The following is a 17,645-nucleotide window of genomic DNA, read 5'->3' on the forward strand; positions in this document are numbered from 1 at the left end:
TAAATACCATTGCTTTTTGAAAAGTCTCATGGATATCTGCTGGGATTAAGCAAGTTAAATCTGGCTATATCACACCCTTTCTCTATTATGGATTCTTACTAATTGAAAGGAATATCAGAATGATTACATTATCAGTATTATTATACAAAGCACTGGGGTTCCTAATAAATACTGTTAGGGGAATGCATCTTATATACAAAGTCAGCCACTCCCAGCACAAATTATCCAAATCTGGTCTCTGGTAGTAGGTCAGCCACACATAGGATCATGCCTTGATCTACTTCCTATCGATGACCAGAGAGAGGAGGCCAAAGGGAGGCAGCCTCCTGGACAGGCTCTAGAACAGTGCACTAAGCCATGGCCCAGCAACTTCCCCAGGAGACCTAATAGCAGAGGTACTATTGAGGTCAGGCCAGTGCAGGAGAGACAGAGAAACCATGCGTGACTGGTGTTCATGACTCGTGATCATTACCAGGACCACTACATGCCACAGCACAGGCAGCTCACAGAAAGCGTTCACCTCGGGGGGCTATGACCAGGCTGAAATCCGGTTTACTCTGCACCTTTTTATAATTCCTACTTCCAGATGGGATGCCTTTTTCAAACTCACACAAAAGTTCTATATGAGCTACAGGGTCCCTTCCTTTTACCCTATTCTCATAAAAGCCACTTCTCTGATGAGGAAGGGTAAGCTTAGGGATGGGGAGGGCAGCTGGGAGCATGGAGCGAGTGGCTAAAAGTGTTATTCCAGTGTGCTTTTCTCTTGGGGCATAGTCACTTCCTCTCTGATTGTGTAAGGAGCTGAGTCAGTAAACTTTGTCCACCTATAGTTGTAGAATTTAAAAAAGAAGGATAGGACATAAGGAAAGAGAGTGGTGTCTAAAAGGAGAAAAGGAACATTTGTTCACAGTGCTGAGTGAATTGTCACTCAGCAAATATTAGCTTAGTGCCTACTATATTCCAAGCGCAACACTGGGCACTGGAGTTCCTTTGGTAAGACAAGCAAAGACAATCAGAACACCTAAAATTCTGGTTTCCACTCTCTGTGTTCCCTTAGGCATTTTATTTCCTCACTGTGAATGAAGTTATATAATGTCAACATTGTTTACGGTCTCTCTGAGTTCCAGAATTCTTACCATATGCTTAGGTCTCTGGGAAACCTTTGTGCAGGATGTTCTTTCACAGGTAATGGCTTAGGATGATACAGCCCCAGAGTTTTTCTCGAGTCTCTCATTTAAATTTTCCCTCTTCTTGTCTATTAAAAATGAAAGCCATGGTTCTAATCTGATTGCCCAATTACTTGCCAAGAAAAACTGTCAGCAGGTAGCTCTAATAAATGTAGGAATCCCTGCATCAACAGACTTAGATAAATAATTCAGCATAGCTGGAGCACAGGCTATGGAGTAAGGGAAGACAAGAGTAAACACTGGAGAAGAAGTAAGGGGGAGCCCAGGAAGAAGCACACTGAGACAGTGAAGGCATTTCTACTGTGAAATGAGGGCAATGGGGAGAAGTTTTTGCAGGAAGTAACACAATCAGATTTGCATTTGAGAAGTCAGTTTAGCTCCAGTGTGGAAAGGAGCACGATTAGAAACAGTGAGATTTGCTCACGGCCTGTCAGCAATTAGGAAGGACATAATGGTGGCTTGAATTAAGGAAGTGAATGACAGTAAGGATGAAGAAAAGGAGATGCATTCAAAAGAGATTTGGGAGATCAAACCTATAAGACTTGGAGACTGCCTAAATACGGGAAGATAGGGAGAAGTCAAGAAAGAGGGCTCCTGGCCAGGTGCAGTGGCTCACACCTGTAATCTCAGCATTTTGGGAGACTGAGGCAGGTGGATCACCTGAGGTCAGGAGTTCGAGACCAGTCTGGCCAACATGGGGAAACCCCATCTACTAAAAATACAAAAAAAAAAATAGTTGGGTGTGGTGGTGCGCATCTGTAATCCCAACTACTTGGGAGGCTGAGGCAGGAGAATTGCTTGAACCTGGGAGGCAGAGGTTACAGTGAACTGAGATTGCAGCACCGCACTCCAGCCTGGGCAACAGAGCGAGACTCTGTCTCAAAAAGAAAAAAAAGAAAGAGGGCTCTTGAGTTTCCTGGTTTGGGCAACTGAATGGTACCTGTGCCCTGTAATAGGCCAATTGCAGTGGGGTTGAGGGTGAAATCTGGAAAGAGTAATTAAATGGGGCCAGAGAATATGAAGGAAGGGACCTAGGTAGACCACTCAGCTTCCCTGTTGTGATGCAAATTGCATATCCATACCTGATTGAGCTCAGGACAACACACACCATAGGAACTAAGTAAATGAATGTTGGTGAATTCATTTTATAATGTGATCATCTAAAGTGAACTGTGGTACTGATGCCCACAATTTGGGCTAGGCTTTAAGAAACCAGCAGCCCTCATGCTCTAGAAATGTCCCAAGAGAACACCTTGATGTGTGGGGAATATGAAAGCAGGACTGTGAACAAATCCTGATAGCATACAAATCCGGCATCCTGTTCAGTTTTGGACTGTCTCAGAGATTGGCATACTACATATAAGCTTCTAATTCTGATTGACTTTCATGGGATTCCCTTGCAACCCACAGATTCTAAGTTATCCCTTAGTAGGTATAATATTTATAGGAGACATATTATTTTACCCTGGATTGGACACTGAACACTGTTACACTGAATTCTGATAGTAGCAGAACTCAAAACAAGATCATCTTGTACTAGAATGCCACTGTTATGTGTTGATTTCATGTAAGCCACAGAAAATAGGTATTTGTAAGAAAAAAGAATGTTTTAAAATAAAACGTATTTAATTATAGTCTAAGAAACATAATCTTCCTGTGGTATTTATTTTGTTTCGTTTTTGTTTAATGTAAGGTCAAGTTATTTTCTTTGAAGAAGGGATAGTTTTTCCCAGGTCTGGAGATTAAACAATTTAGTAAACATTTCACGTTCTGCTCACAAAAAGGGGATTTGCATATGAACTTGTTTCGGCAAGAAAACACATCTGAACGTATTTCATGGGAACTATCTATATCCATGGCAGCTTCTTTTGACCATCTTCTTCTTTTCTTCCCTTCATCCCTGCAGGTCACCGGATTGACACTGTCTCAGGACCTCGATGATCTTGCCATTCTCTACCTGGCCACAGTTCAAGCCATTGCTGTAAGATACTGTAATGCCATTTTTAAAGAGACTTAGAGCTATCAGAGTACACTAGGCCACATGCTCCCCAGGATATAGCATATGCTTTTGTGACAGCAAATCTTAATTTAAAGATTATTTGCAAAAATATATTCTTATATGTCTGGAAGGAGATGTTGATGAAGGGCCTCACGTGCTTTAGCTAATAACCTCACATAACTAAAAGCTGAAAGGAGTTAAAATATGTGAACACACACTTGTCATTTGTCTAATTTGTCTTCTAAATTTAATGAAATAGAAGCAAGCAAGCAGATGCTATGTATGCTTGCATTAAGAAAACTTGTTAAGGATGTCTGATTTATAAAATACATGATATTGTTCACTTTTCAAAAGGGTTCATAATAGGATTCTTTTAAATAGTAAGCTTCCTTGGAACATGAAAGTATTTGTTTTTAGATAATTAGCTACTTAAGTGAGGTTAGGATGATTAGGGAGGAAGAGGGGAATTTAAATATAAAATGTTAGGAGTTTCTAAACTAAAGATCAATGAAAAATGGAAATGAAATCCTAAAAGTTTAACCATTGTCTAAGGAATATTCTTATCTAGAGGTGGCTATAGGTGGTCTACAAGAACCTGAAATCACATATGGAAGGTTGTGTGTGTGCATATGTTACAAAGTGCATTTTAGGAGAGTAGATCGTGGCTTTCAGGATCTCACAGCAGGTATGTACCCGAAATTAAGTTAATCCAATGAGGCTTAGCCACTTCTGAAAAGAGAACAGGAATTAACAGAGGAAAAATCAGTTTATCTAATTTTGATTCAAAATGTATTTTTCACTTACACCTGTTTAAGAAAATATGTTTGTTAATGCTATATGTACATATATGATAGTCAGTTATTCTGTTTCTTTACACAACTGTTTTCGTAACTTTATTCCTTTAAATAATAGAACTATATGTCTATTTATTCATATCACCAACAGAGGTGCTTTTGTAATGCTCAGATTTGTCCAGGCACCATGTATGTGCAATAAAGAATGGAACTTCCCAAATCACAATAATACTAATACTCAAGAAATATACCTTATTTATTGCAACTGCATAGAAGTATGGAATCAGCCAGCTTGATTAAACAGCCCTTTTGGATTATACACTAGTTTTACTATATCTTCTTGAAACAGCTTTCTTAATGGTCTAATAGTTTGGCCAATTCAGTGAAATCCATTAAACATCTTTATGCATGGAAACTTTGTCGAAAGCAAACAGTTCTGACATCTATAAATATGGAGGAAATGAATAGTGAGATAAATATGGAGAAAAGAGTGTGCATCAGTAGTAAACATATTTAGCTGTTCTGTTTTATGATGATGATGATAAATGAGTTAGGAGATATTTTATATGTGCCAAGCACTGTGCTAGATACATTACTCACATTATCTGATTTAACCTTATGAGGCAGATATTATACTGCCTATTCCACAGACTAGAAACCTAAGTCTCTGTGTGATTAATTAACTTGTGCAGGGCTGTATAGCTTGTGGCAGAGGTAGGATTTGAACCCCAGCATTCTAAAACAAAACTAGACATGTGAAGTACAGTCATGTGCTACATAATGTTTTGGTTAATGAGGGACTTCATATATGACGGTGGCCCTATAAGACTATGAGACTGTATTTTTACTGTACCTTTTCTATGTTTAGATATGTTCAGATACACAGATACCTACCATTGTGGTATGGTTGCCTACAGTATTCAGTACAGTAGGATGCAGTATAGGTTTGTAGCCTAGGAGCAATAGGCCATACTATACATAGCCTAGTTATGTAGTAGGCTGTACCATGTAGGTTTGTGGAAGTACACTCTGTGATGTTTGCATGACAAGATCGCCTTAACAATACATTTCTCACAATGTTTTCCCATGGTGAAAGGACACATGACTGTATCGGGGAACTTTTATTTTCAGATTTGTTAATATTATTGTATGAGAAGAATCATGTAGTGGAATGCATAGCCTATATTGATATGAGTAATCTTGGAAAATCAGAGTGGTATGATGCTTCCCCTTTTGAGCACAAAGAGGAGGACATGAAGTATGAGGCCAAACAGGATGGACCAAAGGGCACTATCACATAGTGGTCATGACCATTACTTTTCACCAGACATGACTGTATGCCCGGCATCAAACAGGGTGACTTGCCTAATGGTCACTTAATACTGTAACCCTGCATGTAGATGGGATTGTTCTCATTTTACAGACAGAGGGAGGACCATTTGCCAAGGTTAAACAGCTAGTGTATGGTAGTTGGAATCTGAACCTTTCTCCCCGTCTTAACTCCCAGGCTCCTGTTCTTTCCACTTTACCATGCTGCATTTCTCTTTGATCTTCTTATAAAAGCGGTGAAATAAGCTTTCAGACATTCCTAAGAATCGTTTTTACTTAATACATATTAGAAAATATCATTAATTTGGCCAAGCTTGTCTTACAGAGGTCCCTTTCCTGCTAAGGAAAGTAGTCCAGAAGTCCAGAAATGTATAAATGAGGTTAAAAATGCAGGAGGGAGAGGGGAAGAAAAAAAGCCAGCTACATTTTCTCAAGTACCACACACATGGAAAATCAATCTTGTATTTAATGGGCTGTACATGTATTAAAAGCTATCATATTTATTCTGTCCATTGTTTAATGACCTTTATAATACCATGAAAGGAAGGCATTTTAAGACAGAGATTTTTTTTCGATAAGGGTTTTTTTGTGGAGTCAAGTGAATTGTAAGGGGTTCAGTCTGTTTTGCAAATGTATCTGGGTGTGCTGATCTTTTAGGCAAAAAAATGTGCATTTTAATGAGGTATTCTGATAACAGATATTTTCCCATAATGTTCCACTTGGGAAAAATGTTTTTGTTTCATTAGCCCTGCATATTGCCTGAGCACTTATTTGCTGTTGGTCAAGTGAAAGTTAAACAAATTTCTCTCTATATATAGTCATATCTTTGCGTGCTATTTTGTAGAAATGAAATTAAAGAAGATTGAAATGAAGTTAACTTGCGACTGTGCAAAACCCTCCATGAAGTAAAATTCTCTCTGATTATGCTTAATTGAAAGACCTGTCAACCACCCAGTTTATCTATAGCCTGTTCATCTATAGTTTTCTTTTCAGTACAGACCCTTAAAAGGTACTATTTGCATTTGAAGTCTCTTGATTTGCATTTGGTTCTGTACATTCCCAGTGGAATAGCCTAATTTTAATTTCAATTTCTCTGTGAAAACATTTTTTCCAGAAAGGTGAGCACAAAATCATTTTCACACAAAGCCTTTGGTGGGGCATTTCAGTAGGGTGGAGTATTAGACAGATTGGAGTCTGGGGCACCAAAAGGGAATGTCCTCTAAGGAACCGCCAGACTGAGTGGGAAATTCCAGCCGACAATACCACATGGGGGAGAGACAGGCTGTCTGTCACAGACCCTCTCGAGGGAGTGCCTCTTATTCAGATCATTTCTTTCCTTTTCCCAGGAAATGTGCTTTGTTTTATTCCTGTCTTAGGTCTGCTAATCACGTGCCCTTAGGTCTCTGGTTTTAGAAATATCAAAAATACCAATTTTGCCTGACATTTCCATGGAAATTAGGAGACAGCTATTCTCCCATCCCATACAAACTATATTGCTTAGTCAAATTATATATCTCCTAAGTGGGATAACAATATGCAGGTTTCATATTTGCCTTAAGATTAGAGGTGCCGTAAAAGTACATAGCAGAGTGCCTCGCATATCAAAAGAGCTCTCCTTGTACACACCTTTTGTGAGCTGGACACTCATATGCAAGTTTTACCTATGCTGCCTGTAGCAGCAGCCTTGTAAGGTAGGTATTACTAGATTTCATCAAGTCTAAGACCACAGTTTAAATTTTTTTTCATGTTGACATTTCCGACAATCTATAGAATTTTTAACTAAATGAGTGTGATACTATTATTCCCATGGCAAAAAAAAAAAAAAAATGACAATTGAGTTATAGAAAGGTTAAGGTACAAGAAATATATGAAATTCCTAAATGCCAGTCTGTTTTTTCTGAATTCAGAACTCATGCTCTTAGCTAATACAGATTCATGCCATTAGAGCAGACTGGGGTTGCCTGGAATTCACAGGCATCAAATGATCCATGGTAGACTTCAGGGCATCTGTAGACCTCCTGAAATTATTTATAGTACTACTTTGTATGTGACTTTATTTTCTGGGGAGGTCAATAGGTTTTGGCATAGTCTCAAGGGGGTTCATGACCCCCCAAAAAGCTTAACAAAGAACATCTGGGAATAATCAGCCCTAGTTAGTATGTAGGATCTGGCCTTATATGGCACAACATGTTTTAATTTTTTTAAACACATTACATCTGTGGATTATTTTTGGAGGCCCAGGTTTTACCGAATCCATATTTTTACCAGATTCATGAATAGCTTCAACAAACCCTAAAGACCTCTGAGCTAGAACTGCTGTGCTTTTTACTCCTGAACTGCCCCTGTCCCTCATGATTTATGCCAAAGCAATTAGGATTTCGTGTCCTAAGTTTCCCAGCTCACTCTCTGATCACTCCTGTCCCCAGGTACCCCTGTCCCCTAGAGTGACAGCTCCCCAGACAGCCTTGTCAAAAGAGGCTTCATTTCCCCTAAACCCCTCAACCCCCAGGACCTGAAGTCAGGGCAGCATCCTGCTGACTTCCAAAATCCTATTCCTTACCTTGGCCAAACTTCTGATTCTTCTTGCCCTCAGCTAAAATACCTCCTCTCCCTCACTGCATTCCTAGGTTCCAACCTGAACAATACTGTCACACTTTCACTAAAAACCAAGATATTGGCTCATGCTTTCTTCTTGGTGGCTACACCAGCTGTGGAGACACATTGGCCTCCCAGATCCTTGGCTTTCTTATCTCTTCTGACTTCCCTCCACTTGAGCAATTCACTCCCCGGTCTACAACTAGGACTTTGACATCTCCCCACATTGCCCAATCTCTAAACATTTCAAAGACTTGCTACCCACCAAAAAATCCTCTTTCTCAATTCTTTCTGGAGCCCCTTCCTCAAACATCACCATGTGGCTGCCTCCTGAAGGCCACATCACAGTTCATCTTTTTGTTTTTAGTCCTTATCCCAAATAAATTTTGATTTGTGGCCAGGTGCAGTGACTCACGCCTGTAATCCTAGCACTTTGGGAGGTCAAGGCAGGCAGATCACTTGAGATCAGGAGTTTGAAACCCGCCTGGCAAACATGGTGAAATCTCATCTCTACTAAAAATACAAAACAATTAGCTGGGTGTAGTGGCACACACCTGTAATCTGAGGTACTTGGGAGGCTGAGGCAGGAGAACTGCTTAAACCCAGGAGGTGGAGGTTGCAGTGAGCCAAGATCGTGCTACTGCACTCCAGCCTGGGCAACAGAGCAGAACTTCGTCTCAAAAAAAGAAACAAAATTTGATTTTGAACTCTAGTTTTTGAACTCTCAAGTAAATTAAGATTTTTCAGATGTTTAAATATCCTATCAAAAACTAAAGAATTCTACATTAAAATTCATTTCTGTAACTCTAAGGCAGTGTCCTCCTCTCAAACAATGATGGTTTTTACTGAGTTTAATGAACTTAGCAAGACAAGGATGAGGATAATGCATTTTAGGAAGATATTAACACACAAGGACTGAGAAACAAGGCTGAATTGAAAATATAGTGAAGCCCTGAAACAACCAGGGAATGGATTTTGGCTCAGAAGCCTCCTTTTAGAGAACCACTACCTGGTTTCAGGCAATAGCACAGGTAATTTTAGCCGTTAGCCACCCTAAAGCCTTGGATCTCACCTTCTTTATGCCATTAGAACCCTCTTTCCATGATTCTGCTGCTGGAATTTTTCATTCTTTTTCTAAGGAAAAAGGCTTTAGTTCCCAATTCGTAAAGTACCATTGACTGTGTTTCAGAGTAGTATTGTAATCACTCAGATTGGCAGTACCCAATACAGGGCCTGGGCTTTGGTAGACACTCATTAAATATCTGTTTGAATGAACTATGTTACCATTAACTGTGTTAATATTGTCAACTGTTTTTGTCAGTGTTGTGTAACTGATGGAAGCAAATGGTATAATTAAGAAGGTTTTGGAATCAGTCAGGCCCAAGTTGAAATTCCCACTCTGCAATTTAATTAACTGTGTGATCATAGACAACATAATCTCTGTGAGTCTCAGCTTTCTGAGATAGTGTATTTAAAGCTCTTAGTGCAGTGTCTAGCGCTGTGTAAACACTTAAGAAGTGTTCCCTAATGTTTACTTTTGTGACTATACTGATGCTATCTTCTGCTTTTCCTTTCAAGTTGGGGACTCGCTTCATTATAGAAGCCATGGAGGCAGCAGGGCACTCGATCAGTACTCTTTTCCTGTGTGGAGGCCTCAGCAAGAATCCCCTTTTTGTGCAAATGCATGCAGACATTACTGGTAAGTCTGGGAAGGAGGAGAGAAGGTCATTTTTGGCTTGGCAGCAAATGGGCAGGACCAAGTTCTGGGTGAGGTGAGAATAGGGAGATATACCTGTTTTGCCAGATTATTGAAATAACCCTGAAGTCTTTATATTCATGATAGAGAAAGTGACTTCTACATATATCCAACTGTTGAATAATGGTGAGAAATAACACAAGAGAAGTTGGCCAGGACTAGATCTTAAGTCAAGCGTTTACACAACAGTTTTGAGACCTCTTTTGATCCACACGTTGTAGAGGATATTGAAGATATGAGGATGAATAAGGCATGGCTCTTGCTCCCCACGACCCAGGAATTCGGGGTCTACTGAGTAAGGGAAATAGCAAACAGGCATATTAAGGATAGTACGGCAAAAGCTCGGAGTGAGAAAAGTACAGGGTACTTTTTCATGGAAACACAGTGGGGCACCTCGTCCAGTTTCGGGCCTGATGTCAGCTCAGGGTATGTGGGATGGAAGAAGGGATTAGAAAGCTGTCTTGAAGAAAGAATGCAGAGGCTGGGTGCTGTAGGATCTGTGAGTCTGGTTGCAGACTGGGAATTTGAGCCCTAAGACTCTGAGATGCCGTGATTACTTCTCAGCTCATTACAATCAGGGATCATGATAGAGATGCAGGGAATCCAAATAATGGGCAGAGCTCTTCGTGATATCAGCATATAGTAGAGAAGGAGAATCCTTAGCAGAGACCCAGAGCCCCAAGGAAGGGGCTGCATTGGGAGGAGGCTTGCTGGTTTCACAGAGAGTGACCTGTACCTCTGTCTCTCTGGACCTGATGCCCTTACCCCTTTTACTCCACGCCTCTCCTAGTGTCTCCTAGGGACTGGTGTTCTCTCCCAGGACCCATCCCTGGGTGGCCAGGTACCACCAGGGCAGGGCAAGGGGAGGAAAGATGGGAGAGGACTGTACCCTGCCTATAGTCCCAGCTCCAGACTGTTAAGAGCCCATTTTACCCTACCTCCATTTATTATGATCCTTTGCCCTCCCTCATCCCCTGCTTTCTTACCTCTGACTGGTGGGCAGGTCAAAGTCTCCACCCCATTATCTCCCCCTTCCCCCTCCAGGTCACACAGATTCCTGCAGATGAGAGCCTTGTCTAACATTATGGACATCACTGATCTCTGCACATTAGGAGATGAAACGAAGCAAGTCACCTATTCCCAACTTAGAGACAAGTAGACTGAGGCACAAGTCTGATGACAGTGAGAAAAGCATAAGGGTAGAACTATCAGGATGTGAAGTATAGAAAGTATTACCATTAACCAAGCAGCTACTATGGGTCAGTGTGAATCACATTGTGGACACTTAATCCTCCCATACCACCAAAGGGTAGAAATTGGTGCCCCATCTTATAGACAAGCAAACTGAGGAGTGGGTAGGTGAATTAAAGTACTGGCAGGACCAATATTGTAACCATGGTGTGTCTGGACCCACTGTCCTTTTATACTGTACTGCTGACCCAGGTTTCTCCACTTTTCTGCCAAGTTTGTAACTATTTAAATGATATCCCCTCTTTCCTGAGGTGTCCAAAACCCTATAGAAGTGGGCTATTTTAAAGCAGAAGGAGAGACATAAAAAGAGCCCATATTGCCTTATAATTGTCCTCAGGAAAAAAACTATCTATAAAATTTTATCTAAAAGTCATCTGGCTGGTTCAGATAACATTGAAGCTTAAAATTTGATTTGTGACATTCCAATTTCTAGCCTTTTTTTTTTTTTTTTTTTTTGTATTTTTTTGGTAGAGACAGGGTTTCACCATGTTGGCCAGGCTGGTCTTGAACTCCTGACCTCAAGTGATCCACCCACCTTGGCCTCCCAAAGTGCTGGGATTACAGGCATGAGCAACCGTGCCCGGCCCCAATTTCCAGCCTTCTGATAGCCAAAATACTTCCTACCTGGATGCAAGAGGAAAGATGAAAGTCAGCTTTGAACAACATGGTACTATTGAAAATGAGAAACAGGGCCCACCCCCCCAGAGCAGGGCAGCTGGGAGTGACCCCGGCACTGACTTGGCACTGCAGCCCTGGACTTTGTGAAAATGGGTCATCTTCTAGGCCCTACATCCCTGGGCTGACTCAGAAGCAAGGGGGAATGCAGCAGCTTCACAGAAAGTTCTGCTTTGGAAACTGTTCTCCTCCAGGCTGTTGAATGAAAAGGCTGTTAATCGTTATTTGGATTCCGATTGAAACTGGACCTTTTGTCTCTAACTATGGACCAGTTACAGTTCCAGACAAAGGGACCTTTTCTTTAGCCTGGAATTCCTCTGCCTTTGGAAGCCTGTGACTGACAAGTGATGGCAAAGTGCATCTGCCTTTGAATGCTTTGGGTTCTGCTAAACTCATTAATGCATCAGATAAAATAGTTCACATTCCAGGCAAGCCGCCCTCTTCCTCTCCTTCACCCAGCACTCAGAGAAAAGAACACATTTGCATTTGTCCCCATAAAAGGCATGTACACAAGTAGCCAGTATAGACGTACTGTCTTTGGTGCCTTTAAACATTGTATTGCTCTAGTTTTCCTACAAAGACAGAGTTAGGGAAGAGTGTCGACCTGGCACAGGATTCTCAGAAATACATGTGAAAAACACACTGGAATTTGGGAGGTTTTTTTGGAGATAGTGTGGAGTAGTGGAAAAAACAAGAGATCAGCTCTGTGACTTTGGGCAAGTTACTTTCCCTCTCTGAGCCTCAGTTCCCTCTTCTGAAACAAACAAACAAAAAAGTTATTGTCTCCCTCATGTAGATCACCACTGAGGAATACATGCTCATGAGTGTGTAAGCACCAAGCTCTGTGCCTAGCCAAGTAGGTGATCAATAAATGTTAGTTCTCTTATTTCCTCTAGGAAGCCGCATGCCAAAAAGGAAGAGGGACATTTGAGAAAAAAAGCAGCTTATTATTTTGAAACAGCCTGCTCTGTATAAGCAGGGAAAGTGGGGCCTTGGCAGCTTGGGAAGTGTTGTCTACATGGGGAGGAAGAACCTCCTTGTACCCTGGTCATTTGATTAACTGTGGTTTCAAGAAATACTTGGTGTGTACTAAGTAATTTTAAGTTTCCCCCACTGACTTGGGACTAAATGTTCCTTCTTCTAAATTTTGTTTTTTTTTGTACTGGCAGTTTCAGTAGGGGTTTCCCTCTTCCTGTCTTACTCATTATTTTAATTATTTCTTCATTCATTTATTCACTCAGAAGCATTCTCTGAGCACACCAGTGTGCCAAGCCCTGATGTTGGCACAGGGATGCTAAGAAGAACAGTAATATCCTGCCAAGAGGTTCTTTATAAAACACAGAAAAAGCGCCCTTGGTCCTATGATCAATATCCAGAATGAGTAGAGTGGGGACTCAGAGGACAAAATGTGTCGGTGTCAGTCCGGTCCAGGCAGGGAACAGATACACACTCCAGTTAGGTTAACCAGAGGGAAGCTGAATAAAGAGTCAGTGTGCAGAGCCGTGGTCAGGGTACTGGAAGTCCAGACAACCAAGAAGTACCCTAGGATGCCAGCAGTGTTTCCACCCTGGACTTGCAGGGGTGAGGGCAGGGAGCAGTGCCCAATCTGAGCCTGGGGGAAATGTCTGAAAAGGGCATCCCTACAGGAGCTTAGTCAAGGATGGAACCAGAGGGCAGGGGGCCACAGCTGTGATCCCCACTGGCCAGTCTTCCAGGCTCAGAATAGGTGGAAGGAGGAAGGGAAGAGGTCTGAGAGGCAAATGGAAGCAGTGGGTTGGTTCCACCCTGGGTAACAGGTGTGAGGAGAAACTTCAGAAGTAAGATAAACTTTAAGAATAACAGCTAATGCTAATTTAGTGCTTTCTCTAAGCCAAGCACCATTTTAAGAGCCTCATTATAATAGCAGTTTTAATTCTCACAGCAACTCTGAGATAGGTGGAATTGTAACCCCATTTTTCAGATGAGAAAACTGAGGCACAGAAAGGTTAGGTAACTTGCCTAGAATCACACAGCTAAGTCAGTGGGGAAGCCAGGATTCAATCCCTGGCAGTCTGGGTTCAGAGCACTTTGGACAGCAACTTGAAAGCTGATAGGGGATTCACCAGGTTCACTCTGGTTTCTGGTTCCCAAAGAAAGGGGCCTTTGAGTAGCTCCTCCCTGCTTACAACTGGGGAAGCTTTTGGCAGGGTAAGGAAGGCTTGGGAAGTAAATGGTGTTTGGAGGCACTGTCTTCTAAAATGTCCCAGGTCCATAGGGAAGTCTGGGTGGTCACAGTCACACACCCATCTGTACCATTCCTAGGATTCTTAAAAGGCTTGCAGTGCTCTCTCCTGCTGGGGTCAGCACAGTCCTTCAGTGTGGCCTGGTATCTGTCCTTCCCCTCTGGATGATGGATGGGAACCTTTCCTGTCCCTTCCCCACTCATCCACTGTTTAGCCCCGGTCTTGTACATGTGGAGAGGCTTCACTTGCCATCCATCTGAATTCTAATAGTACCAGCCATCATTTCTCCAGGGCTTACTGAAGGTCAGGAAATGTGCTAAGCACCAAGTGTGTGCCCTCTCATTAAGCCTCACAACACATCTGTGCAGTACGTCTTATCATCATCCCCATTTTACATTTCGGGAAACCAAGGCTAAAGGAGTGTAAGTGACTGGCTGGACACTGAGCTAGTGCAACCAGGAAACAAACTCAGGTCTGAGCTTCTCCCAGCATTCCCACCCCACCTGACACCATGTTGGCAACGTCTCCAGCCCTGGCCCAGCTGGGGCCTTGTATTTCTAAATTCTCTGAGGTGTCTATGGGAATTTAGTTCCCTGCCCTCGTTGTCTGTGTAGCTGGAGGAAAGATCTGAATGAGGAGATAATGGGATGCAAAGAGAGTGCCTCGGGAAATCTTCTCAGGCAAGATAGGAAAAGAAATCTAAGCTTTGAGAAAATAACTCCTATGGCTTGAGTAGAGGAAGGTTTCACAGCAAAACCTCTGTAAAGTTTGTTACCATCTCCTGATTAGCAGATCAAGCTACATTATAGACCCAAGAATCCTAAATTATTTCTATTAATCTTAAACCTACCATGAACCCTCAACGACCCGGCATTGGCATGCAGAGGGTTCCTCCCTGCCTGGTGGACCCCTGCTCACCCTTCAGAGGCCTGTTTAAGCCTCATCTCCATGGTGATCAGTGATGACCGCTACCCCAGAAATGTGTTCTCTCATCATTCAGTTGCTTACCATGTGCTAGATACTGCTCTAGATGCCAGGGATGCAGCCGTAGACAAAACAGAGTTTCTACCCTCATGTAGCATAAGTTCTTGCAGAAGAGACATACATTAAACAAGATAAGTAAGTAAAATACAATGTTGGAAGGTGAGGATGAAGCAGTTAAGGGGTAAAAGGAGTGTTGAGGGAAGTATAATTTTAAATCTGATGGCCAGGGAAGGCTCAATAGGAAGGTGATGTTTGCAGAAACACCTGAGGGAGGAGCCAGCAGTTACCATGTAGGCATCTGAGAGGAAGTGTTCCAGACAAGGAACAGCATGGTCAAGGGCCCCGAAGCACACTCAGGAAGCAGCACGGAGGACAGGACTACGTGGCTAGGAGAGGAGACAAGAAGATCAGAGTGGGAGAAGTGGGGTCAGATCCAGGAGGGAGGGCCCCTTGTCAGCCACCGTAAGGGCTATGGCATGTACCGTGAGAGAGGGGAGAAGCCCCTGGAGGGATGAATCACATCCTCTCTTGCTACCTCCCTTCCCTTAGCACATCTCAGTTAGGGAACCAGGCTCTCCATAGCCTTCATCTCTCTTATCCATCTCCCTCTGAAACCTGAATAGAAGGGCACAGTCCAATTCATCTCAGCATTCCCTAGGCCAGCAAAGCAGTTAATAAACATCTGTGGATCTGAACTTGAACCAAATGGCAGGTAGCAGCTTGCAGGAGCCTGAAAAACCTGGGCACTGAGGTCTCGTGAGTTGATACATATGATATTGGCTCTCTCGGGCCTTTGGCTACTGCACCAGCAGGCACAGGCAGTGAAATCTTTTAGAACCAAGTAATCCCAAGGAACAAGGAAGGGAGGATTGTGGGGAGTTGGGAGGGAGGCCTGCCGCTGCCCTGATGTCAGGTGTTTTTGCCACTGTGGCTGCTTGCTGGCTCCTAACACCCCCCTGGCTCTGCTCCCTAACCAAGGTGTGGCCTTATCCTGCACAGGCATGCCTGTGGTCCTGTCGCAAGAGGTGGAGTCTGTTCTTGTGGGTGCTGCTATTCTGGGTGCCTGTGCCTCAGGGGATTTCGCTTCTGTACAGGTATGTGAGGACCAGGGGGTGGGGTGTGGCTCCTCCTTTGTCTGAGGCCATCCTTCCTCTTGACAGCAACTCACATTTTACAAAACACTCATAAGATATAATTAAGAAATTATAGGTTCCAGCCAGGGAAAGCACAAACACTTCTAGCTTCAGGCATATTTATTGCATTGACTTGGCCTTAGTTCATGTTGGTTGTTCTGTTTTTCAGTTGGTTTTTTCCTTTCTTCTTTAACATAAATTATTCATTTTAAATTTCCCCTTGACCACTTTTCTTTGAGCACATGAAACAGGTAAGGCTCAAAACTTCAATTTTTCATGTGTATTTCAGATTTTTGTTTGCCTGTGTCAACCCCACCATTTTTCAAATACCTTTATGGCCTCTATCAACAAGACAAAAAATGAAAATGTTTGTATTAAGCCAGGTATGGTGGCTCATGCCTGTAATCCCAGCACTTTGGGAGGCTGAAGCGGGTGGTTCGCCTGAGGTCAGGAGTTCCAGACCAGCCTGGCCCACATAGAGAAACCCCTACTAAAATATAAAAATTTAGCTGGGCATGGTGGCAGGTGCCTGTAATCCCAGCTACTAGGGAGGCTGAGGGAGGAAAATCACTTGAACCCAGGAGCCGGAGGTTGCAGTGAGCAGAGACCGCGCCATTGCACTCCAGCCTGGGCAACAAGATCGAAACTCCATCTCAAAAAAAAAAAAAGAAAGAAAATGTTAGTATTAAATAAAAAAGGAATTAAAAAGGTAAATAAGGAACAGAGATATAGGAAGAAGGAAACAATTTGGTGGCTGTGATTAAACACATAATTTGGCTCTGAGCTTCTTGGCAGCCAAGACAAAAAAGAACCCATGATAAATTGCATAATTCTTATTTTCAAAAAGAGGAAACATACTAGTTTCTGGTGAAAGACAAAACTTTTCCTCCCACCAGATTGTGAAAGACTTTGCACACATCGGGCTTTGTGGAGAGGTTTTGAGTGCTAAAATATTACAAAAAGGTAAAGAACGAATGTGATGTAGAGGCTAAGAGCATACAGGTTCTAGCATTAGACCACCTGGGCACAAATCATAGCTTGACTACCCACCATCCCTTGTGGCCTAAACACTCTACTCTGCACCTCCACTTCTTTATTCATAATAGTAATTGACAGCACATCATGAGTTCTTTCTGTGTGTCAAGCATGCTCATTTAGTCTCTGCAACAGCTGTTATCCCCATTTTATAGTTGAGGAACCTGAGGCCTAAAGATGCCAAATAACTTGGCCTAAATGAAACAGCTAGTAAATGCCAGAAACAAGAAGTCTGGCTCTAATTTCTTAACTGAATATTTGAGAGATATCTGTTCAGCTAAGAAGCAGAGTGCCCAAATGACTTGCCCATGGTCTCAAGGTTAGGACTACAAGCCAGGTTTTTCACTAGTAGCTCAGTAATTAGAGCTTCATTTATTGTGAGCCTCTTATGTGCTAGACACTGTGCTAGATGCTTTTAGGATAATCTTCCTAATACCTACTGCAATGCTCATGAGCCACAGAAATTGGGCAACAGAGATCCAGAAAGCTTAAAAAACTTAAGGGTACACTGTTAGGAACAGACAGATATAAACTGTGATGCTGTTTGTACGGCATTTTGGAAAACGTGGTACACTACATACTGTCCAAGCCTCTGAAACTAATGACTGTGAAATCTCCCTCATAAGGAATTAAATCCATCATGAATACTTGTGGGTTCTAAGTGAGTCTTTAAACAAAGATGGTA

The 17,645-nt window shown here is 42.3% G+C and overlaps 1 protein-coding gene and 1 long non-coding RNA gene across 25 annotated transcripts in view; one reads left to right on the top strand and one right to left on the bottom strand.

Annotated features, from left to right (window-relative positions):
* Positions 1-17,645, top strand: part of FGGY (FGGY carbohydrate kinase domain containing) — a 439,267-nt gene that overhangs the window by 323,005 nt on the left and 98,617 nt on the right. For 12 of the 23 annotated variants that reach the window (XM_009001341.5, XM_078332007.1, XM_009001339.4 and 9 more), the window contains 3 exons: positions 3,094-3,168; positions 9,483-9,603; positions 15,771-15,886. In XM_009001341.5, coding sequence (XP_008999589.2) covers positions 3,094-3,168; positions 9,483-9,603; positions 15,771-15,886 — 312 coding nt within the window. The remainder of the gene's footprint in view (positions 1-3,093; positions 3,169-9,482; positions 9,604-15,770; positions 15,887-17,645) is intronic. The other 11 variants (XR_008472954.2, XM_002750883.5, XM_078332010.1 and 8 more) reach the window with 2 other exon arrangements.
* Positions 1-17,645, bottom strand: part of LOC108592611 (uncharacterized) — a 62,680-nt gene that overhangs the window by 28,501 nt on the left and 16,534 nt on the right. The window lies entirely within an intron of this gene.

The sequence above is a fragment of the Callithrix jacchus genome, chromosome 7 (genome assembly GCF_049354715.1).
Source record: "Callithrix jacchus isolate 240 chromosome 7, calJac240_pri, whole genome shotgun sequence".
NCBI classification, from domain to species: domain Eukaryota; kingdom Metazoa; phylum Chordata; class Mammalia; order Primates; family Cebidae; genus Callithrix; species Callithrix jacchus.